Consider the following 21,252-nt stretch of genomic DNA (forward strand, 5'->3'; position numbering starts at 1 on the left):
ATGTGCATTCTGACATATTTCCAAGTGATTATACTGTGGCTCGGACCATACTTTAAGAACCACTGCCCAATGCCCTGTCCACAGTAGATGCTCAATCCAGCATAGATATGATTGTGATTTATTTCTTTTTATGATGGAATTAACACAGAAAGAACCTAGCAAATTGCTTGGCATGTAGTGTAAGTTCAGTAAACATTTTTGTTGTTGTTGTTGTTATTGAGATGCGAGCTATGCTTCCAGTTCTTTGGGAGAATTAATGAATGGATAAAACAAAAAGAGAGCAGTGCTGGAGAGGGTATGAGTGACTGAGAAACTGCCCACTCATTCATTCACTCCACCCATGTTCACTGTTTTTTTAATTTTGGGGGGCTCCAAAATCACTGCAATGGTGACTACAGCCATGAAATTTAAAGATGCTTGCTCCTTGGAAGAAAAGCTATGACCAACCTAGACAGCATATTAAAAAGCAGAGATTTTACTTTGCTGACAAAGGTCCATCTAGTCAAAGCTATGGTTTTTTTCCAGTAGTCATGTATGGATGTGAGAGTTGGACTATAAAGGAAGCTGAGCAAAGAAGAATTGATGCTTTTGAACTGTGGTGTTGGAGAATACTCTTGAGAGTCCCTTGGACTGCAAGAAGATCAAACCAGTCCATCCTAAAGGAAATCAGTCCTGAATATGCATTGGAAGGACTCATGCTGAAGCTGAAACTCCAATACTTTGGCCACCTGATGGGAAGAACTGATTCATTGGAAAATACCCTGATGCTGGAAAGATTGAAGGCAGGAGGAGAAGGGAACAACAGAGGATGAGATGGTTAGATGGCATCACCGACTCGATGGACATGAGTTTGAGCGGGCTCCAGGAGCTGGTGATGGACAGGGAAACCTAGCATGCTGCAGTCCATGGGGTCGCGAAGAGTTGGACACAACTGAGTAACTGAACTGAACTGATGTTCACTGAGCATCTTCTATGTGCCAGGAATCATTCAAAGCATGGGGAATAGGGCAGATCCCTTCAACAACATCCTATCCCCATGATTCAGACTCTGGCTCTAATGGGGACCAGAGCTGGAGTAACCAGGAGGGCCTCCAGGGGGAGGTGACACTTGAGCTGGCATGTGCTGGATGGAAGGGTAAGATTTAGATGTTCATGGACAGATGAATGGATAAAGAAACTGTGGTACATATATACAATAGAATATTAGTCATAAAAAGGAATACATTGGAGTCAGTTCCAGTGAGATGGATGAACCTAGAGTCTATTATACAGAGTGAAGTAAGTCAGAAAGAAAAAAGTGAATGTTGTATATTAATGCATATATATGGAATCTAGAAAGATGGTACTGATGAGCCTGCTTGCAGGGCAGCAGTGGAGATGCAGACAGAACAGACTTGTGGACACAGGGGGAGAAGAGGGTGGGAAGCATTGAGAGGGTAGCATTGAAACATACACTACCATGTATAAAATAGATAGCTGGTGGGAATTTCCTATGTGACTCAGGGAGCTCAAACCCAGTGCTGTGACAACCTAGAGGGATGGAATGATTGATTCATGGTGATGTATGGCAGAAACTACCACAGTATTGTAAAGCAATTTTGTTGTTCAGTCACTAAGTCTTGTCCGACTCTTTGCAACCCCGTGGACTGCAGCACGGCAGGCTTCCCTGTCCTTCACTATCTCCCGGAGTTTGCTCAAATTCATATCCATCTAGTCGGTGAGGCTATCTAACCATCTATCCTCCAATTAAAAATAAGTAAATTTTTAGAAAGTGAAAAACAGAAAAGGCAGGAGCAAAAGTGAGGTCAAAAGCTCAGCCTCTGGGCGCCAGTGCCAAATCCAATCTCAGAGACAGAGTTTTGTGTAAAGTAGAAAACAATAGCTTTTTTGCTTTGCCAGGCAAAGGGGACACAGCGGGCTCCTGCCCTGTTAACCTGTGTGTCCTCACCCAGGAGGATCTGGTGAGGAGTCTTATAGCATTGATTCAAGGGTGGGGTTGCTGACAAGAACAGGCTGTGTGCAGGGTCTGTGCAGGCCCTCCAGTCTGCTCTTCGGTGATCTTCTTGATGAGTTCCTCTGTTTTCTCTCCTCCGGTCTCTGGTGTTTCCTTGGCTGTTCCTCCCTTGAGTAGCAACTGTTTGAATCTGCCCTTTGGGACTCAGGGAAGGTCGTGGAGACTGGAGTCTGCTCCCTACAAACAAGGAGTGGGGAACAGAGGGGAACCCAGGAGCCCCACAGGGTCCCGCTTGGTTTCAAAGGGAGGCCCCTCAAATGTACACACCCTGTGTGTACAGCAGAAAGGGCAGGCTGGGTCTCTCCTGGCTCGTAGAGCTCTAGCCAGGGAGCCTGGGGACGGGGAGGCCTGAGCCATGATGGCATACGGGCAAGCACAGTCACTCAGTCGTGTCTGACTCTTTGCCACCCCATGGACTGTAGCCTTCCAGGCTCCTCTGTCCATGGGATTTCCCAGGCAAGAATACTGGAGTGGATTGCCATTTCCTCCTCCAGGGGATCTTCCCAACCCAGGGAATGAAAGCTACATCTCCTGCAGCTTCTGTATTGGCAGGCAGATTCTCTACCACCAAACCACCTGGGAAGCCCAAGCCCTGATGGAAACTATTAATGTATTAATTGGTCATCTGGGGCTGCCATAACAGAGCACCACAGCCTGGGTAGCTTGAGCCATAGAAATTTATTTCTCACATTCTGGAGGCTGGAAGTCCAAGATCAAGGTGTGGACAGGGCTGATCTCCAGTGAGGCCCCTCCCCTCGGCTGACAGAAGGCCGCCTTCTGGCTGAGTCCTCACATGACTTCTGTGTGCTCACTCCCAGTGTCTGTTCCTCTTCTTATAAGGACATCAATCCTATTGGACTAGGATCCACCCTCGGGACCTCATTTAACCTTAATTAACTCCTGAAAGGCCCTATCTCCAAATATACTCAAATTGGAGGTCAGAGTTTCAAAATTAAGAATTTGGGGATACACATTTCTGTCCACAACAGGGAGACAGGGCAGCTCAGTGTGGGGTCAATTGAAGCCTGCCTGGCCAAAGCTTCCACCAGCACCCCCAAAATTGGGAAGGAGCAGACATAACCCTTGTCTAACAGCTGGCCCCTAGCAGGGGCAGTGGGGGCCTCTCCCCCACACCTTACCCAGCCCCGCCTGCAGATCTCAATTACACTCTTCCTGATTGGTTGGCCACCTCTCGGGTGAATTGCTCATCAGAAGATACCCTCCAAAGCGTGGTGCCATGCTGTTGCCATTGATTTCATTTTGATTATTCAGATTAGTGTTCCCACAACTGCCTGGCTGCAGGAGGTCGTTATGGTGAGCCTTGTGGATAGGCCAGGTCAGTGCTGTCGGCTCACACACTGGTTCTCCCACCGGCCCTGCTGTAGGCCGCCCGGCAGAGCCAGTGTGGTGGGGTTCCCTGAGCAGCAGCAAGACTGTGGGCGGAGCTGCAGGAGTGCCCTGCCACACCCCACTTTCTGCTGGCCAGTGTGACCCTCTGGCCACTTTCTGTCCTGTGCAGGCCTGTGAGGAATCACCCATGCCCACCTTTCCCATCTCTGGTATCTCCCTGCCCCAGCCTTCCTGGGCACATCACCTGAGCAGCCAGGGAGCATCACCCAGGCCTCCTCGTGTATGGGGGGCTATAGAGGCCCCCCTTTGCCTGGAATTCAGCAGGAAACACTCAGCCCCCTCCTCCACCCTAGGCAGGGCTGCCAACTGTGGTCTGGGAATCAGGACCCCTGAGCCCTCCGGAGAGCAGAGGGGATGAGGTGGCCCAGAGCCACCAGGAGGTGACTTGGCGGGGAGGGGGAATTCCCTCTTCTCTTTCTGTGCCCTCCCCACCCCAGGTCATGACCTTACCTTTCACCAACTGGACTTTCCATGCAGTTTCCCTTCTGCTGCTTTTGTGAAAGGGGAGGGGCGGTGGAGGGGGAGGGGCCGGTGCACGTGTATTAACCTTCCTTCCGCAGAGCTCTCTTTTCCCCATAGAAATCTCCTTTCCCGCTGATTCATTACGTGTCGGGAAGCGAAGCGTAACATGTTAAAAGCCATCTTGATAGTATTTGATATTCAGTACTAACAGCTCACTACCTCCGAGGAGGGGGGTTTTCTCCCCGCCCCCACCAGAGTGGGAGGGAGGCAATTTGCATATTGGATGTGCTAAGACAGTAGGCAATTTGCATTAAGTATCCAGAAATTCTCTGCTTGCAATCTGTCACCCTTCACTGGATTTTCATTTTATAACCTTCACAACATAAGGAGATGAGCAAGAGGCAGAGAGAACTCAGGAGCCGCACCCTCATGGGGGCCAGAGGAGGCTGGTCTAAGTGACAGTTGTCAGCACAGAGGGTCCTGGTCAGAAATGCCAGAACATTCCAGCAAAGGCGACTGCCCATCTGGGCATGAGCGAAGCCGCCCAACCCCAGGGCCTCAGAGGTTTGGGTGGGGAGTTGCCAAGTGGCCAGATGCCGGCGGGGTTGCCTGGGCCCAGCTCATCTCCCCAGAGATTCAAGTTCAGACTCATGGGAGGTTTTCCCTGAGAACACCTGGTCTGGCTTTGCGATGAGCACCTGCTCCAAGCGCCCCCCCACAGGGAGACACACAGCAATGAGCTCTGGAGATGTTTCTGGTCCCAGGCTTGTAGAACCTCCAGGCTCTGGACCTAGGACAGAGCTCTGTGACTGTCTTCCTGACTGCAAGGGAGGAACTCCTGCAGGGCTTTAGAAACAAGCCTGGGCACTCCCTCTGGAACCCCCACTCTGGGGCAGGGAACAGACAGCTGGAAGGCCATCTGTGTGTACAGCGGTTCAAGGGAAGCGGTCCTGAGTCCTGCCTTCTGGCCCCCACCCTGCCCCCCAGCTTCTGTTTTCTCTTCTATAAATTGAGGATTCTGGAAAAGGTCCTGAGCCAAGGGAGATCCTGGACATGGGTGTCAGGCCCTGACCCCAATTCCCACCTGAGCCAGGCCCCTTCCACTGCGATCCGTTTTCCATAGTGGATTTCCAGGCAGAGGTATTTGAGAAAAGCACTCCAAGACTATGATGGGGTTTGCAAACCCCTGGCCTGGGTTGTGCCTTCCAGCTGCCAGGCAGGAGGGCCTGAGTCAGCAGGAGCTCGAACCCCCTGCTGAATTTCCCAGGGGATCCCAAGGGGAGATGCTGTCCACCTGTGGAAAGGTGCGCTGTAAATCCCCGACCCCTGAACATCGCCATCACAAAGGATTCTGACCAGGCGCCCATGGCTTTAAATCCAGGCAGCTGAGCTAGCTTGGAGCAGAAGCCACTCAGCCAGTACCCTGTCTCGATGACCCGTCACAATTCAGGACCCGCCCGGCGCAGGGCCATGGCCCCAGTGCTGTCGAAGGTGCAGGAGGCAGAGGAGCCAGAGGCTCATCAGAATGGAGTGGAGGATAAGGATGCTGGACAAACACCTGGGACAGGTGCACACAGAAGAAAAGCGGTGCTCCCGAGGCAGTCCCAGCGGATCACAACACTCACAAGACGGGTTTCTTTGAAAAACCACTCAAGTTCTATATGAAGGCACTGACGAGCAGCAGAGACGTGAGATGGACAGCACCATGGAGTTCTCCCTGCCCGTTCCAAGGCTGAGCCACCTGTGGCTGTCCCGGCCTGTTCCCCTAGCATCAGCCAACCCGCAGGGCAGAGCCAGCATCCTGTGTTGTGTGTTGCCACCACTGCATCACCATTAATGGTGATGACAACAGCTACTTTTGATGGGGACCATGCAGAGTGTCAGGCAGATCGGTGTTTCCCCCAGGCCACCCTGTGAGGTGGCTAGTCTTGTATTCCCATTTTGCAGATGGGGAAACTGAGGCTCAGAGAAGTTTAGTGACTTGCCCAAATTCACACTGCAAGTAAAGACCAAAGCCTGGGCTCCAATCCAGGTCTGAATCCAATCCAGCTCCCACCTGCTCTGTGTTAGTCGTTCAGCCGTGTCCGACTCTTTGTGAGCCCATGGACTGTAGCCCGCCAGGCTCCTCTGTCCAAGGAATTCTCCAGGCAAGCATACTATAGTGGGTTGCCATTTCCTACTCCAAGGGATCTTCCTGACCCAGGGATCAAACCCGGGTCTCCCGTATTGCAGGCAGATTTTTTACCATCTGAGTCACCAGGGGAGTTACCTGCTGTGTAGACTCTCCCTATGTGTTTCCTTATGCCCCTCACAAAGCAAAGGAAGGCTTTGTGAGTTGTGACAGTTCTTTGCCTGGAGTTCATGTTAGACCAGCTTAACCAATGGAGAAAGGAAACTGTTCTTGTCTGGCAAAGCCCCTGGCCTCTCCCTACTCTGACCCTGTGCCCTAATGCCCTGCTCCTCCTCCCAGACTTCCAGCTCCCACTGTCCCCCCTTCAGAGGGACCTGGGTCCCTCCTTCAACTGCCAGTACCAGCCCCAACCCTGGGGCTGTGAGTTCACTGTCTCTGGGTCCAGGCCCCCCGGAGCCACCAGAGAGAGCTGGGCTGTGCCATGTGCCCAGCGTGCCAGCCCAGGCTCAGCCGCCCCTTGGCCGGGTCTGCTCCAGCTGAGAAAGGACAGCAGGGCAAGTGGGCATGGCACTCAGTCAGTCCACACACTCAGCCAGGCAAGTCGTTTATTTTAGACCTCCAGCCCCATCGTGCCAGGCAGGTGGGGAGCCCACCCTCAGCCATCCCGGGCCCCCACTCCAACACCAGGGACGGCAGTGGTCTAGGGTAGAGGAGGGAGGAGCTGAAACTCCAGGGCGGCCATCCAGGTGGCCAGTCATCATCAGTGGGCGCCCACTGTCCAGGCCGTGTGGGCCCTTCTGTCCACCCCCTTTTCCCCTAGCCCAATCTGTGGCCTCTTGAGGCTGAGAAGCCTAGTGAGAGCAGGAAGCTGGAGTGCCCCTTCCGCCAGGGTTGGCCGTCCATCCTGCTGGGAGCCGGCTCCCCCAGCCACCATCTCTCCTCCACATCTCCACAGCCTGTACTCTGGGGAAGGCCCTCAGCCTCCTGGGCCTCTCCTTCCCCGTCCTCGCTCTCTGTCCCTCCACTCCATGACCCCTTGAAGAACCACCAGATGCACTTGAGCTTTGCAAAACCAAAGCAACTCTCTGGGCCATCCCTCCTCACGTGGCACCATAGGAAGCAAGGATGGGAGATGGGGTGGGGGGCAGGGGTGGAGGGCACAGAGCTCCCCAGGGGAGGGGCTGTGATGGGGCAGCCTGGCCCTCCCCTCTCCTCCCTCCCTTCTCCCCTCCTATGGGCATCGCTTTGTGGTGCTTGGAGCCAGCCTGCCAGCAGAAAGGGGGCCGCGCTCCGGGAGGGCTCAGGCCCCCATCCCTCCCAGGACCTCCCCCTGGCACAGGTGGCCTCTGACCTCCCCCCCACCCGCCCGCCTCTCTCCCCACAGTCCACGGCATCAAGTGGACGTGCAGCAATGGGAACAGCAGCTCGGGCTTCTCAGTGGAGCAGCTGGTACAGCAGATCCTCGACAGCCACCAGACCAAGCCGCCGCCGCGGACTCACAACTGCCTCTGCACCGGCAGCCTGGGTGAGCCGGGCCGCTGGCGGGCATGTGGGCGAGGGGTGCTACCAACCAGCGAGTGTGACATCTGGGGCGGGGGGGGGAGGTCAGCCACAAGCCAGGCCACAGCACCCAGGGCAACTCTCCTTCATCCTGCCTAGCTAGGCTGGTGGGACTGGTGAGGCTGGTGGGGTTGATGAAGCTGGTGGGGCTGGTGGGACTGGCGAGGCTGGCAGGGCAGCCCCCTTTGGCCAAGAGAGAACAGTCTCCAGATAAACACCTCCTTCTGGGAATGTGAGCAGCACAGTCAGGAGTACGTGAGGTTGGGCCTCCATCCACACCCACCCGCCCCAGCTGCCTTCCAGGCCCCAGGATCTCAGGCATCAGAGGCAGAAGCCCAGGTCCCCAGGGCACTGGGCCAACAGAGGCTTTTCCAGGGAGTCAGCCTTGAGTCAGTAGGACTGCTCAAGCTAAACCTCTCACTTTCACCTCTGCCTCCTCCAAGAATGCAGTGTCCTGCATCCCCGTCCCAAGTGTCTGTGCTTCTGATAATGGTATTTGTTCTTTGAAATGTAGTTCTTCACTCCCTAGCCGCCTTAATTAGCTATTTCCATTAGAGGGTCATGCTGCTTCTCCCAGAACTCTTCAAGCATTTAGGAATCTTAGTGAAGCTGGAACAAGATCAGGGGAGAACCCACCCTTTCATCAAAAGCAGAGTCACCCTTATCAGATGGAATGAAAATTACACAGGAGTGGAGGCCTGGGGGTAGAGCTCTGAGTGCAGCTTGCTCACAAATGCTCAGAGCCCAAGGCTCTTTCTTCTCTGCCACTCAACTGAGAGCTAGGGCTCCGTCCTTGCTCAGGTCTTAGAAGGATCTCACCCCACAAAGAGCCAAGGACAGGCTCAGGCTAGCTAAACAGGTGGTGGTGGCCCCCAAAACCTTTCTGCCTCTGGAGTGAAGTCTAGAACCCTCTTTGGTCCTGGAGCCTAAGAGCTAGTCCAGGGAGAGTTCATCGCTTTCCACCTCCTTCCCAGTAACGGCCCCCGCCACCCCTCGCCCGGCCACACACACACACCATCAACCTCTGGCTTTCAGTCCCAGAGGGGCTTGCTGGGCAGTCATGGAAAGTTTAGCGGGAGCGGGGAGGGCCCTGGTCAGCATCCCGGACTGAGCCCCTCTGGCCAGCAAGGCCCAGTCCAGTGAGTGAATGCTTCCGAGGGTGGGAAGGATTTTCCTGGAGAATGACATACTCCCCAACTCCTCCTTCTCAACCACCCACGCACTGGGGCGCTTCAATTACTATTTGAAAAGACCATTTGGGACAAAGAGCCCAGGTTGGGAAGATGATTTCAGAGGGCATGTGAGAACCCAGATGGGGTAAGTTGGCCCGACACCCTGAGGGTCTGTCCCATGCCAGCCTCTGGGACAGGGTGGGGAGAAGGGCCTGCCTGGACTTCCAGGCTGGGCTCTGCCTGACCCCAGCGCTCAGGGACGGGGCCTACCGCAGCCCTCGCTCTGACTCTCTGGTGTGTGTGCGTGTATGTGTACCCGTGTGTGTGTGCGTGTGTGTTGTGCTTGCAATCTCCGCAGGAGCGGGCAGCAGCGTGCACCACAAGTGTAACAGTGCCAAACACCGCATCATCTCGCCGAAGGTGGAGCCGCGGGCGGGGGGGTACGGGGGCCATGCAGAGGTGCAGCACAATGACGTGTCTGAGGGCAAACAGGAGCACAGCCACCACGGCAAGGGCTCGAGTCGAGAGAAGAGGAATGGCAAGGTGGCCAAGCCCGTGCTGCTGCACCAGAACAGCACGGAGGTCTCCTCTACCAACCAGGTGGAGGTCCCCGACACCACCCAGAGCTCCCCCGTGTCCATCAGCAGCGGGCTCAACAGCGACCCGGACATGGTGGACAGCCCCGTGGTCACGGGTGTGTCCAGCATGGCTGTGGCGTCCGTGATGGGGAGTTTGTCCCAGAGCGCCACGGTGTTCATGTCCGAGGTCACCAATGAGGCCGTGTACACCATGTCCCCCACCGCCGGCCCCAACCACCACCTCCTCTCGCCGGACGCCTCTCAGGGCCTCGTCTTGGCCGTGAGTTCCGACGGCCACAAGTTCGCCTTCCCCACCACGGGCAGCTCAGAGAGCCTGTCCATGCTGCCCACCAACGTGTCCGAAGAGCTTGTCCTCTCCACTACCCTCGACGGGGGCCGGAAGATTCCAGAAACCACCATGAACTTTGACCCCGATTGTTTCCTCAATAACCCAAAGCAGGGCCAGACGTACGGGGGCGGAGGCCTGAAAGCTGAGATGGTCAGCACCAACGTCCGGCATTCACCACCCGTGGAGAGGGGCTTCGGCTTCACCACCGTCCTGACCAAGGAGATCAAGACTGAGGACACCTCCTTTGAGCAGCAGATGGCCAAAGAAGCCTACTCCTCGTCCGCGGCGGCTGCAGCATCCAGCTCTCTCACCTTGACCGCCGGCTCCAGCCTTCTGCCGTCGGGCGGTGGCCTGAGCCCCAGCACCACGCTGGAGCAAATGGACTTCAGTGCAATAGACTCCAACAAGGACTACACGTCCAGCTTCAGCCAGACGGGCCACAGCCCCCATGTCCACCAGACCCCTTCCCCGAGCTTCTTCCTGCAGGATGCCAGCAAGCCCCTCCCCATTGAGCAGAACGCCCACAGCAGCTTGAGTGACTCTGGGGGCACCTTTGTGATGCCCACGGTGAAAACGGAGGCCTCGTCACAGACCAGCTCCTGCAGCGGCCACGTGGAGACGCGGATCGAGTCCGCATCCTCCCTCCACCTCATGCAGTTTCAGGCCAATTTCCAGGCAATGGCGACGGAAGGGGAAGTCACCATGGATACCTCGCAGGTGGCCGAAGGGGGCGAGGGCCTGATCAAGTCCGGGGAGCTGCAGGCCTGTAGCTCTGAGCACTACCTGCAGCCAGAGCCCACCGGGGTGATCCGCAGTGCCGGGGGTGTTCCCCTCCTCCCAGGCAATGTGGTGCAGGGGCTCTACCCCGTGGCCCAGCCCAGCCTTGGCAACACCTCCAACATGGAGCTCAGCCTGGACCACTTTGACATCTCCTTCAGCAACCAGTTCTCCGACCTGATCAATGACTTCATCTCCGTGGAGGGGGGCGGCGGCACCATTTACGGGCACCAGCTGGTGTCGGGGGATGGCACAGCGCTCTCGCAGTCGGAGGACGGGGCCCGCGCCCCCTTCACCCAGGCTGAGATGTGCATCCCTTGCTGTAGCCCCCAGCAGGGGGGCCTGCAGCTGAGCAGCACCGAGAGCGGGGCTGGCACCATGGCCTACATGCACGTCGCTGAGGTGGTCTCAGCCGCCTCGGCCTCGGGCACCCTGGGGATGCTGCAGCAGAGCGGACGGGTGTTCATGGTGACCGACTACTCCCCGGAGTGGTCTTACCCGGAGGTAAGCTGCTGCTGCTGTCACCACCCCTCACCTGCCCTGCCTGCCCACCTGCCTCACCTGTCCCACCTGCCTCACCACCTGCCCACCTGCCAGCATGCAGCAAGAGTTGCTCGTCTGCATGTGGCTGCCCTCCCCTTGAAGTTTTGGGCGGTGCAGACCAAGTCCCCTCTCTCTGTCCCCATGGCACTAGAATACCCCCACCTCTCTCAAGGAGTGTTCTGAATTCTCACAGGAGCAGGGGTCTCCTCGGAGGCCAGGTGGCCCTCCCAGCTGGGCCAGGATCAGTGTTTGCTGTCACCACTGTCACCTGGCTGATGTGTTAAGATTCCATCCATGTTTTGCTTTGCTTTTTTGTTTTTTTTTTTTTTGGAAAAAGCATCCTAGGGCTGCTGGAAGACCATTTGAAAATCCATCATCACCATCATAGACTGTCTGTATCCACTGCTTTTGATTTGTTTCACAAAACAAAAAAAATTCCCATCAAATTGAGAGGGAGGGTACAGTTTCTGAAGAGTCATCTGTGAGATTTGGGGGTATATCCAGCCTCAACAAGATTGAAGGCACGTTACATGACCCAGGCTCTCCCGCCTGTGGCCTCAGCCCCCTCCTCGGGTCTGTCCTCTGTTCCTACTGAGGGGGGCTGAGATCTGATGTTGAGAATCACTGCTCCAAGCCACCTTGGCTGGAGACCACAGGAAACCCAGATCTTCCAGGCTGATGCAGGTGGTGAAGGAAGGAACCTTTGCTTTTCCTGTGACGTAGAATGGCATAGGAAAGGGATGGAATGGCCCGAGCCTTCCCTAACCCCCTGCTTCCCACTAGGCCATGCCCCTGCCCCCTCCCAGGCCACCTGCCAGGTGCTTGGGGAGCAGCACCTTGGGGCCCAGATCGGCACTTTCTCTCCGGGCTGCAGGCGGCTGCCCACGGCTCCCTTGGCTCCATTGACACGTTGCCTAGTTGCCAGGGCAGGGACTGCTACCAGGACACCAAAGGAAGGGTGCTCCTAAAAGACCCTGAAGCTCATGGGGTACCAAAAGGCAGTGATGCACACCCCAAAAAACATCTTCCAGCACAGGCAGGGCAGGGATGCTGGCTAAACAGACCCAGGCCCTGGTAGGGGCTCCTGGGATGATGCTTGCACTGGGACAGAGCTAACGGGGTTCCCTGAGAAATGAAACTCTCCTGAGAGCCAGTCTCTGCTTCTGAGGCTCCCCCGGGCCTGGTGAAGGGGCCAGTGATGCCCAGAATGGAGGACACATCTCAGGGGTCCACTTCTGGGTGTCAATCCTGGCTCTACTGTGACTTTCCCTTCCTGTGACTCGGTTTCCTCACCTATCAGGTGGAGGTGATAACAGCGCCTGCCTCGGGGTGAGGCGAGGTGCCAGAAGGGCTTGGTAAAGTCTTTGGCCCGTAGCAAGTAATCAGTAGTTTATTATTATGTTATTGGTTATTACTCTGTGGCCCTCACAGCTCATTGCCCGGGCTCCTCTCTGTGTCCTCCTGCGGGGGCCGTGCTCGTGGCAGAGGGTGCTCACTGTGCATGAATGTCCCCGGCTCTCAGATGCCACATCAGCCCAGGTAGCGGCCCCACCTTGGGACAGGAGCTTCCCAAAGATACAGCAGGTATCAGATTAGCTCTGGGTCCACAGGCAACAGGCGCTTCAAAGCTCAGGTGTCCAGAGGTGGCTCCCCTATGTGGTGAGGAACACGGGGCTGGGAGCTCACAGTCCGAATTCAAATCCTGTCCCCTGCTGGCTGGCAGGTGGTGACTTCAGCCAAGGTGGCTTGCTTTCCTGTCTTCCTTACTGGGGTGTTGTCAGGACTCAGGGAACAGCTCCAGCAGCGCCTACCTCTTCCGCCCACATCCATGGGCACCACCCCCCATCCCTGCTCTAAGACTCTGCAAGATTCTGACTCAGTTTGCCCTTGGTGTAGCTCAGTGTAACCCTGTCCCTCTGGAGAGATAGGTCAGCTCAGCCCAGCAGCTGGCCCCCCAACGGGGCTTAAGACTGCAATTCAGAGAAGCCAAGAGGGAGCCCTCGTACTGGGGCGTGGGGAGGTTAGAGCTGGGAGTTGGGATGCTTCCTCCTGGGTGTGACTCTGAAACCTGCCTTCCGGGCCTCAGTGTCTTGCTGAGCAGGGTGGCCTCAAGGCCCAAGTCCACAACTTTGGCATCCAGTCCTCAGGATGCTCTGAGTCTCCCTGGAGCCCAAGGAAGTGAAAGTTTTTACCCCTGTGCTCGGCCTGTGAGCTTATTACACATCCCAAGGCCCTGGGACCTGTGGGCATTGGTCAGGGGCCCTTGGCTAGCCTGGCCCTCTCCTTCCAGTATCCAAGCACTGGCCTGCGGATCCCTGAACTGTATCTTGGAGAAGGTCAGTTCAGCATCTCACCACGAGAGGGCGGCACGGGAACAGGAAAGGAATGATGGCCCGGGTGCCTGGTCTCCTGCATTGCAGGCAGATTCTTTACTGTCTGAGCCACCAGGGAAGCCCCTCCAGGAGGGAGTAGCCAGCCTGCTTTTGCAGAAGCTCTCGCTGCTTCCAGCTACCCAGAAACAAAAGCAGCTCAGACTCAATTTGATTTGGGAAATGGGTAGATGCCACCCAGCCAGGCGCTTTGAAGCCCAACGTGGCGGCTTGGGGAGGCCTCTTGCAGAGGCCCCAGCGGGTCTGTGGCCACTTCCTCCCCCTGCCCGGTCCAGCAGCTGGGACTGCCCCTCCTGGGTTCTCCTGCAGGAGACAGCATCTTGCCCCCTGTCCCCTTTCCCTTCTCCCATCACAGCTCCCCCATCAGCTAGCAGGGTTCCCCTCGCCCTCACCCCTTCTCCACCAGGAAGAAGCCCGCTTCCACCTGTGTCAGGAGCCCCATTCTAGCCAGGCTCTGCCAAGCTTGTGGAGGGCTCTGCAGCAAGACATAGGCCTGGGGATGCTTCCCTGTCTGTAAGTATGAGGTCAGTGGCCCAGTGACCTCACCCGGCTCTAAAATTTGAGAGTGCCTAGGCACCCACTTCACAAGTATGCTAAGGCTAGGGCTATCTTGCTGTCTCTTCTTGGAGTGTCCCTCCACCTCCCCACAGGTTGCTCCCATTTCCCCTCTGCTGTGTCCACCTGTTCACCTAACACACACACACACACACACACACACACACACACACACACACACACACACACACACTGATGTTCCCCCCAGCCTCCGGGACCCTCCCTAGGTGCATCAGAAATCCAGGCCTTTATCTCAGGGCTTCAGGGACACAGAGACCGCAGGTAGTATGTGTTGCTGCCTCTCCTCCCCCAAGCCCTCCTGCGTCATCTTCCTCCACTGACGCTCCTGCTGCACCAGGCACAGGAGTCTGCAACTGGAGCTATCAGGTGCCTGCGTCACAGTGATTCAGCCCAGCCAGGCCAATGTTGCCATGGAAACCCCCTCCTGAACGAGGATGGATGCTGAGCCCCTCCTGCGGCAGTTTCCATGGAGAAGGGCCTGATGTTCTCCAGTAATCTCTGCAGTCCTTTGTTCCTCACAGCAGCCCTGGCTTCATGCTAGCAGCTATTGATTGGGGTTATTGTTTTTTTTTTTATTTTTCCTTTCTTCTCACAGAGTAACTGTGGCTTCTTGAAGCCACTGCACTTCCACTACCTAGGATCCAGGGACCACTGTACCCTGACCTGGTCTTGGGTGCTCCCAGGCACCCCAGAGTTAGGTTCTCCCAAGTCATGTGGCACAACTCCCAGCCAGGCACCCACTCCCAGCCCCAGGGACCTGTGGATGTGGCCCCAGCCCCGCCACACTGACAGAACTGCAAACCTCTCCTTGGGGCCATATGTCAGAACCAAAGACTGTTAAGGCTAGCACATGCCTAGAGTTCAAATGCCACCCAGAGAGGGTGGGCCACTTGCCTGAGGACACACAGCTACTGGAGGCAGGGGCAGGCCTCCTGCTTTTGGCTCTTGGTCCTGAGGTCTCTCTACTGCCCTCTAAACTTTGGTTGTCTAGCAGGAAGCTGATTTTCCTAGCCATTCCAGGCAGAGGAAGGAAGGCCCATCTAAGATCACATGGAAAACGCCTTCCAGTCTCAGAGAGCCCCTTCCAGTCTGGAAGAGCCCCTTCCAGGGGGGAATCTCCTTTCTGTGCTGGCCCATGAGGGACCCACCTCTAGACCTCTTACTATGGACGCCCAAGGCCAGTCCTGTGCCAGGTCTGCTTCCAGGAATCTTGTGGGGAGCCTCCAAAGCAAGTGCTGTGTTGAGGCTGGGGGCATGGATGGGCCAGTGCCAAGGTCAGGTCACCCAAGAATGGGTCAGTGAGCAGGAGAGAGTGTCTCACTGGCATTAGGAGCAGGAGGAGAGCTGGGGTCTGGCCTCTCTGGTCTGGAGAAGTGAGGCGCTCCTTGCCCGCCCTCCACCACCTTGGTGTCCAGCAGGTGTGCCTCTTGACTTCTCCTGCCCGGACACTAGGTTGTGCCCTCCACCCCATCCTGGGCAGCTCTTGGCCCCCTGCTGGGCAAGGTGGCTGGAGCCTGGGTTCGCCCACCCTAGGAGAGCTGGGGGAGCCCTAGAGGCCAGCCACCTCACCCTCTGCACCCCCAGGGCAAGCCTCCCCAACTCAGTGACCGCAGTCTGAGCCCTGAGTGGGGCACCTACACCGTGTTGCCCACATCAGGCAGGACAGGGTGCTATTAATCACTAAGCTCGGACAATAAAACAGGACTGCCCAGGGCACCGAGACATGAGGCCACCCTGTGTGCTATATGGCTGCCCTGGCTGGTTCCAGCAGGCGGTCAGGGAGTGCTGATTCCTTTCCTGCGCCTTCCTGCGCCTGGCGCCTCCGGGGCCCTCTCCCCTTGAGCTAAGCAAGGTCATCTGAGCCACCCTCCACCATCCCCCTCCCCCCCCCCACCCCTACCCTGTGAGAGCAGCTGCAGCCCAGCCAGGCTGCAAGCACATCAGGGCCTGCGTGTACCATGTGCACAGAGTCAGGGGGCTGCAGGCCATGCGGGCGGCACAGAGGGGTGCCCTCCGTGGCTCAGCCCAGAGTCAGGAGGCCATGCACAGTCTCACCCAATCCCCAGCCCCCAGCAGGAAGCCCCCGTCCAGCCCAGAGCGACCTCTGAGCCGCTCCCATTCGGAGTGCTCCTTCCAGTGTTCTGTTTTGCTGTCTTTCCCATCCGTCTTCATCTACCTCCCTGGCTCTCCCCACCACACCCTGGGCATCCTGGGTCTCCCCTCATCCTTGCCACCACCATGTCCACTCCCCAGAGGGCCACTGAGACGCCCAGGCCTGTTTCCACAGCTCAGAGTTCCCACAATCTGTCCACAAGCAAATGAAAGAGAACGCCCCCTCCCTCCCCTCCACTACCTTCCACGGGTCCCACCCTGGCCAGTTTCTCAGGTGCATCCTGAGGGGAAAGGTTTGATAAATTGTGCTCCCTTCTGGCTAGAGCTGAAAGCTCCACTTCCTGAAGGGGATCAGGGGTCAGAACTGCCATCCCCCTGCAGGATGCCAGCTGAGAAAGGCAAAGGGCATCTTGGGGCCCCTGGCACACCAGGGGAAGGAGAACTGGGACCCTTCTCCCTGCCACAGTCCTGAGGCTGCTGCTGCTGCTAAGTAGCTTCAGTCGTGTCCGACTCTGTGCGACCCCATAGACGGCAGCCCACCAGGCTCCCCCGTCCCTGGGATTCTCCCGGCAAGAACACTGGAGTGGGTTGCCATTTCCTTCTCCAATGCATGAAAGTGGAAAGTGAAAGTGAAGTTGCTCAGTTGTGTGACTCTTAGCGACCCCACGGACTGCAGCCTACGGGGCTCCTCCGTCCATGAGATTTTCCAGGCAAGAGTACTGGGGTGGGGTGCCATAGTCCTGAGGCAGTGGTTCTCAAATGTGGGGTTTATGTGGATCCCAAACTCCCTAACTATCCCTTCCCCCCACTCATCTCCCTTAGCAACCATAGGTTAGATCTCTAAGTCTGTGAGTCTGTTTCTGTTTTGTAAATAGTTCATTTGTATCGTTTAAAATGGATAAGGAACAAGATCTTATTATATAGCACAGGGAACTCTGCTCAGTGTCATGTGGCAGCCTGACAGGAGGGGAGTTTGGGGGAGAAGGGATACATGTATATGTATGGCTGAGTCCCTTTGCTGTGTACCTGAAACTATCACAACATTGTTAATCGGCTATATCCCAACACAAAACAAAAGTTTAAAAACAAATAAAGTAGGGCTTATGGGAATGGGAAGCCTGCATGTTCCACAAGCACGTGGGCTGGGGGTGTGGACCACCGTCTGAGCGGTGCAGCCATGGAGGCCTGTGTCCCTCTATGGCTGACCCCCTCCCCCTGCTGGCCTCTGTTCCCTCCAGGGAGGAGTAAAGGTTCTCATCACAGGCCCTTGGCAAGAAGCCAGCAATAATTACAGCTGCCTGTTCGACCAGATCTCAGTGCCTGCGTCCTTGATTCAGCCCGGCGTGCTGCGTTGCTACTGCCCAGGTAAGAGAGAAGGCTGCCTATCCGCAGAGGCCATAGGGGCCCCGGAGCACTGGGCTCTGAGTCAACCGGGGGAGGAGGGTGACCTGGGGCAAGTTGTGTCATTTCTCTGGACCTCAGTTTCCTGCGCTGTGAAGGAGTGAGTCCCAGATCAGCTATGAGAACGTCAGTGAGACAGGGACACAGGTGAGGTTGGCTGGGTTTTGAAGAGAACTTGATGGAGGACTATTTAGTCAACCCACGAGCCAGGGGGGCACACCCAAGACTGGCCACTGCGGGAAGCTCTAACCACTCTCCACCTGAAGGGTGATGGGAGCTGGTAAGAGCACGGTGGGTGGAGGGGTCCCAACAGGCACTACATCTGGGGTCGGGGCCACAAAGCAGCCTTCTCCCCGACCCCTCCCATGGCCCAAGCCAAGCAGAAGTCACAAGAACAAGAGAGCCCAGGCCATGCGGTCCACAGGGCCAGTCCCCTGGGACAAAGAGCAGGTCAGAGAAGGGTGGAGAAGACCCGGCAGGCCACCGGGGAGGGGGCGTCAAACTGAGAATAATCCGCACAAACTCCTTTGAGACATCGGTGATTCCAGCTGCCCTGTGGCCAGGAGGTACAGGCACGAGGTTTCCTTCCATTTTCGGGGACAGTGCCCCCCCACCCCATGTGCTCTTCCCATGGCTCTGACCTTCTTCCTCTCGCTCTGGTGGGGCTCATCATCGTCCATGTAGCTTGGTGTCCCTGTCTGGTCAACTTGCCCTCGACCTCCGGTCATCACTACCTCCCCACTGGCCTGTGGGCTCCAGGAGGACAAAGTCTGTGTCTGTTTTGGTTACCATGTGTCCCCCAGGGCTCGAAAAGTGCCTGGCATGTCACAGAAAGGTGGTACATATCTACTCAAATCTGCTCATGTTTTCTGTTCCCTGGGCTGGTGCTGGCAAGACCCCTCGACCTGCCCTTCCCAGATACCATTAGTCCCATTAGACAGGGATGACCGGTCCGGCTGGCCCAGATGATGGACAGAGAGGCAGAGGAGGAGGTGGGTGGTGATGGTGAAGAGTCCCACTCCATGTCATCTGAAGCCAAGGTGACTACAAAAGGAGAGAAAGAGAGAGCTCCCTGTGGAGCTAGGGGTGGGGAAGAGAAGTGAGGTCAGGGGTCCCCAAGTCAGGAGTAGAACTGGTCGGTGCCGGAGGCCTGGTTCACCTGAGCTTGAAACTCAAGCCACCCTAGATGTTTGCCTTGCACCCACCATGCCCCCAGCTTGGGGCTCCCAAGCTGACATGGAACATTCTTCTCTCTCCATCTCCCCACAAAGCCCATTAGAGCAGAATACCCTACTCCAGGGATGGGCTCACTGGCTCAGCTTCCACTTGAATACAGCAACCTCTCCACCACAAACACCCAGGGAGCCAGGGCTGCTGCCCCTGGCGGCCTCCCCTGCTGGCCCTGCCCCCACCGGCGGCCTGGCTGGCTCCCACTCGGTCCTGCTGCTCCCAGGCTCCCAGCAGCCCTCCTGGGGCTGGAGCACAGCCATCTGGACGTCAGCCAGGCTGGGCCAGCCTATCACAACTCGGGGCTGCTTGTCACTAATGCAGCCCCCAACCTCTGCTGGCGAGGGAGGGGGAAGGGGCAGCGTGTTATTAACCTACCCACTTATCACCTGCTGCTGGAACGGCACTGGCCTGACCTATAAATAGATACCACTTCCTGTACCTGGTTCTTGCCTGGCTGAGGACCCAGACCTTGCCTGTCCTGAGTTATCTGACCCCTCTGGGAAAAAAAAAAAAAAAAGACCGGCCTTTGTGTGCCCTCTGGATGGTGTCCCAGGCCAGGACCTGGCAAACCCCGGGTTGCTGGAACAGTCACATCACGCATCCCAGATCATCCTGTTACCATCTGGTGGCTTGAGCCCAGGGGTTGACCTCTTGAGCCCCCTCTTCTGCATCTCTAAAAACCACCGGCCAGATGGCAGAGGGGCTGAGAGGAGGGCAGGTACAGGAAGCTTCAGGCTCACAGGCTCAATTCATGAAGGTTCTCATGAGTGAGGCCTTGCTCTTTCTGTCCTCAGCAGCAGGTAGGGGACTGGGGAGAGGGGTCCATGGCTGTTTAGGTCTCAGCAGGCAGTTCTTCTGGACCCAGAGCATCTCTGGGTCCCCAGATCAGGCAGCTTGCAGGAGAGTCTGCCTAGGCCACTATGTCTCCCAGTGGCTCAGGCTCCCCTAGCATTCTGCATCTTGGACCCAGGGAGGCTCAGGCAGCCTGAGAGCCAGGGGACCCGCCCTGTTCTACCACTAACCACAAAGAGGTGGGTCCCATTTAGACATCCCTCTTTTGAGGCCCAAATGGAAACATGTCACTCTGTAAAACAGCCCTGGCTTTTGCATTCATTCCTTCATCAAGCAGTTTGCCAGAAACTGGTAGGCACCTGGAATGGAGGCTAAGACCCAGCCCCTAACCCTGACCTTGACCCCAAGGAACTCTTAGTCAGGAAGGAGTCGGTCATACAAACAAGCCACACCCTGGCTTGGGGGATGATGCTGATTGCTTGAGGACCTCTGCCTTGGGTCTCCCAAAGGCTCAGGGAAATTGGAACTGATCTTAAACGAAGGACACTTGAAAGAAGAACCAAACTGGCCTTGCTGACAATAAGCCCTCAGAGGCTTGTGAGCACAAGCCAGGCCACTTGAGGAACTAGTATGGGAGAAGGGGGCACCGGGGGTGCAAACTACCCCCGCCCACCGGCCTGGTGCATGTGCCCAGGCAACACAGATGGAGGGACTTGACCCTGACCAAGAACGTGGTTCTTCTGGTCAGCTCCCCCTCCCTCACTGGCTGCAGAACACACAGGCATGGAAACTCCCTCCTGTGAGATTCCAGGAAAGTTACAAGGTCAGGAGGGAGACAACCAAGTCAGGCCACTGAGCCCAAGTGAAGCAGCAGTGAAAGAGGACTTGAGACTTAGGAAAGGTGACCCAGGCTCGGGAGAAGATGAAGGACTCCCCTCCCTCCCAACTCCCGCTGCCAACAACAAGGAGACTTTGTTTTGGGACTTTCAGACAGCCCCATGCTGGAGTTCTTGGAGTCAGTCACTTCAGTTCAGTTGCCCAGTCGTGTCCAACTCCTTGTGACCCCATGGACTGCAGCACACCAGGCTTCCCTGTCCATCACCAACTTCTGGAGCTTGCTCAAACTCATGTCCATGATGCCATCCAACCATCTCATCCTCTGTCATCCCCTTCTCTTCCTGCCTTCAATCTTTCCCAGCATCAGGGTCTTTTCCAATGAGTCAGTTCTTCCCATCAGGTGGCCAAAGTATTGGAGCTTCAGTTTCAACATCTGTCCTTCCAATGAATATTCAGGGTTGATTTCCTTTAGGATTGACTGGTTTGATGTCCTTGCTGTCCAAGGGACTCTCAAGAGTCTTCTCCAACACCACCTCTCAAAGGCATCAATTCTTTGGCACTCTCTCCTGGTGTCCTTGGAGGCACCAAAGGCAAAATGAAGTTCAAAATGAGAAGAGCAGGGCTTCCCTCAGTGGTAAAGAATCTGCCTGCCAATGCAGGAGACTTGGTTCAATCCCTGATCCTGGAAGATTCCACATGCCAAGGAGCAAATAAGCCCCATGCACCACAACTACTGAGCCTATGCTTTTGGGCCCAGGAGCCACAACTACCGAAGCTTGAGTGCTGCAACTACTGAAACCCTCACACTTAGAGCCGCGGTCTGCAATAAGAGAAGTCACCACAATGAGAAGCCCACTCATCACAACAAAGAGTAGCCCCCTCTCACCACAACTTGAAAAAGCCCACACAGTAATGAAG

The 21,252-nt window shown here is 56.3% G+C and overlaps 1 protein-coding gene across 4 annotated transcripts in view; it reads left to right on the forward strand.

The window, feature by feature from the left end:
* Positions 1–21,252, forward strand: part of CAMTA1 (calmodulin binding transcription activator 1) — a 975,729-nt gene that overhangs the window by 868,371 nt on the left and 86,106 nt on the right. For all 4 annotated transcript variants that reach the window (XM_081490412.1, XM_081490413.1, XM_081490414.1 and 1 more), the window contains 3 exons: positions 7,402–7,542; positions 9,108–10,957; positions 17,313–17,439. In XM_081490412.1, the coding sequence (XP_081346538.1) occupies positions 7,402–7,542; positions 9,108–10,957; positions 17,313–17,439 (2,118 nt within the window). The remainder of the gene's footprint in view (positions 1–7,401; positions 7,543–9,107; positions 10,958–17,312; positions 17,440–21,252) is intronic.

This window comes from Giraffa tippelskirchi, chromosome 5, assembly GCF_054371585.1.
Source record: "Giraffa tippelskirchi isolate mGirTip1 chromosome 5, T2T-mGirTip1v1.2.pri, whole genome shotgun sequence".
Classification (NCBI taxonomy): domain Eukaryota; kingdom Metazoa; phylum Chordata; class Mammalia; order Artiodactyla; family Giraffidae; genus Giraffa; species Giraffa tippelskirchi.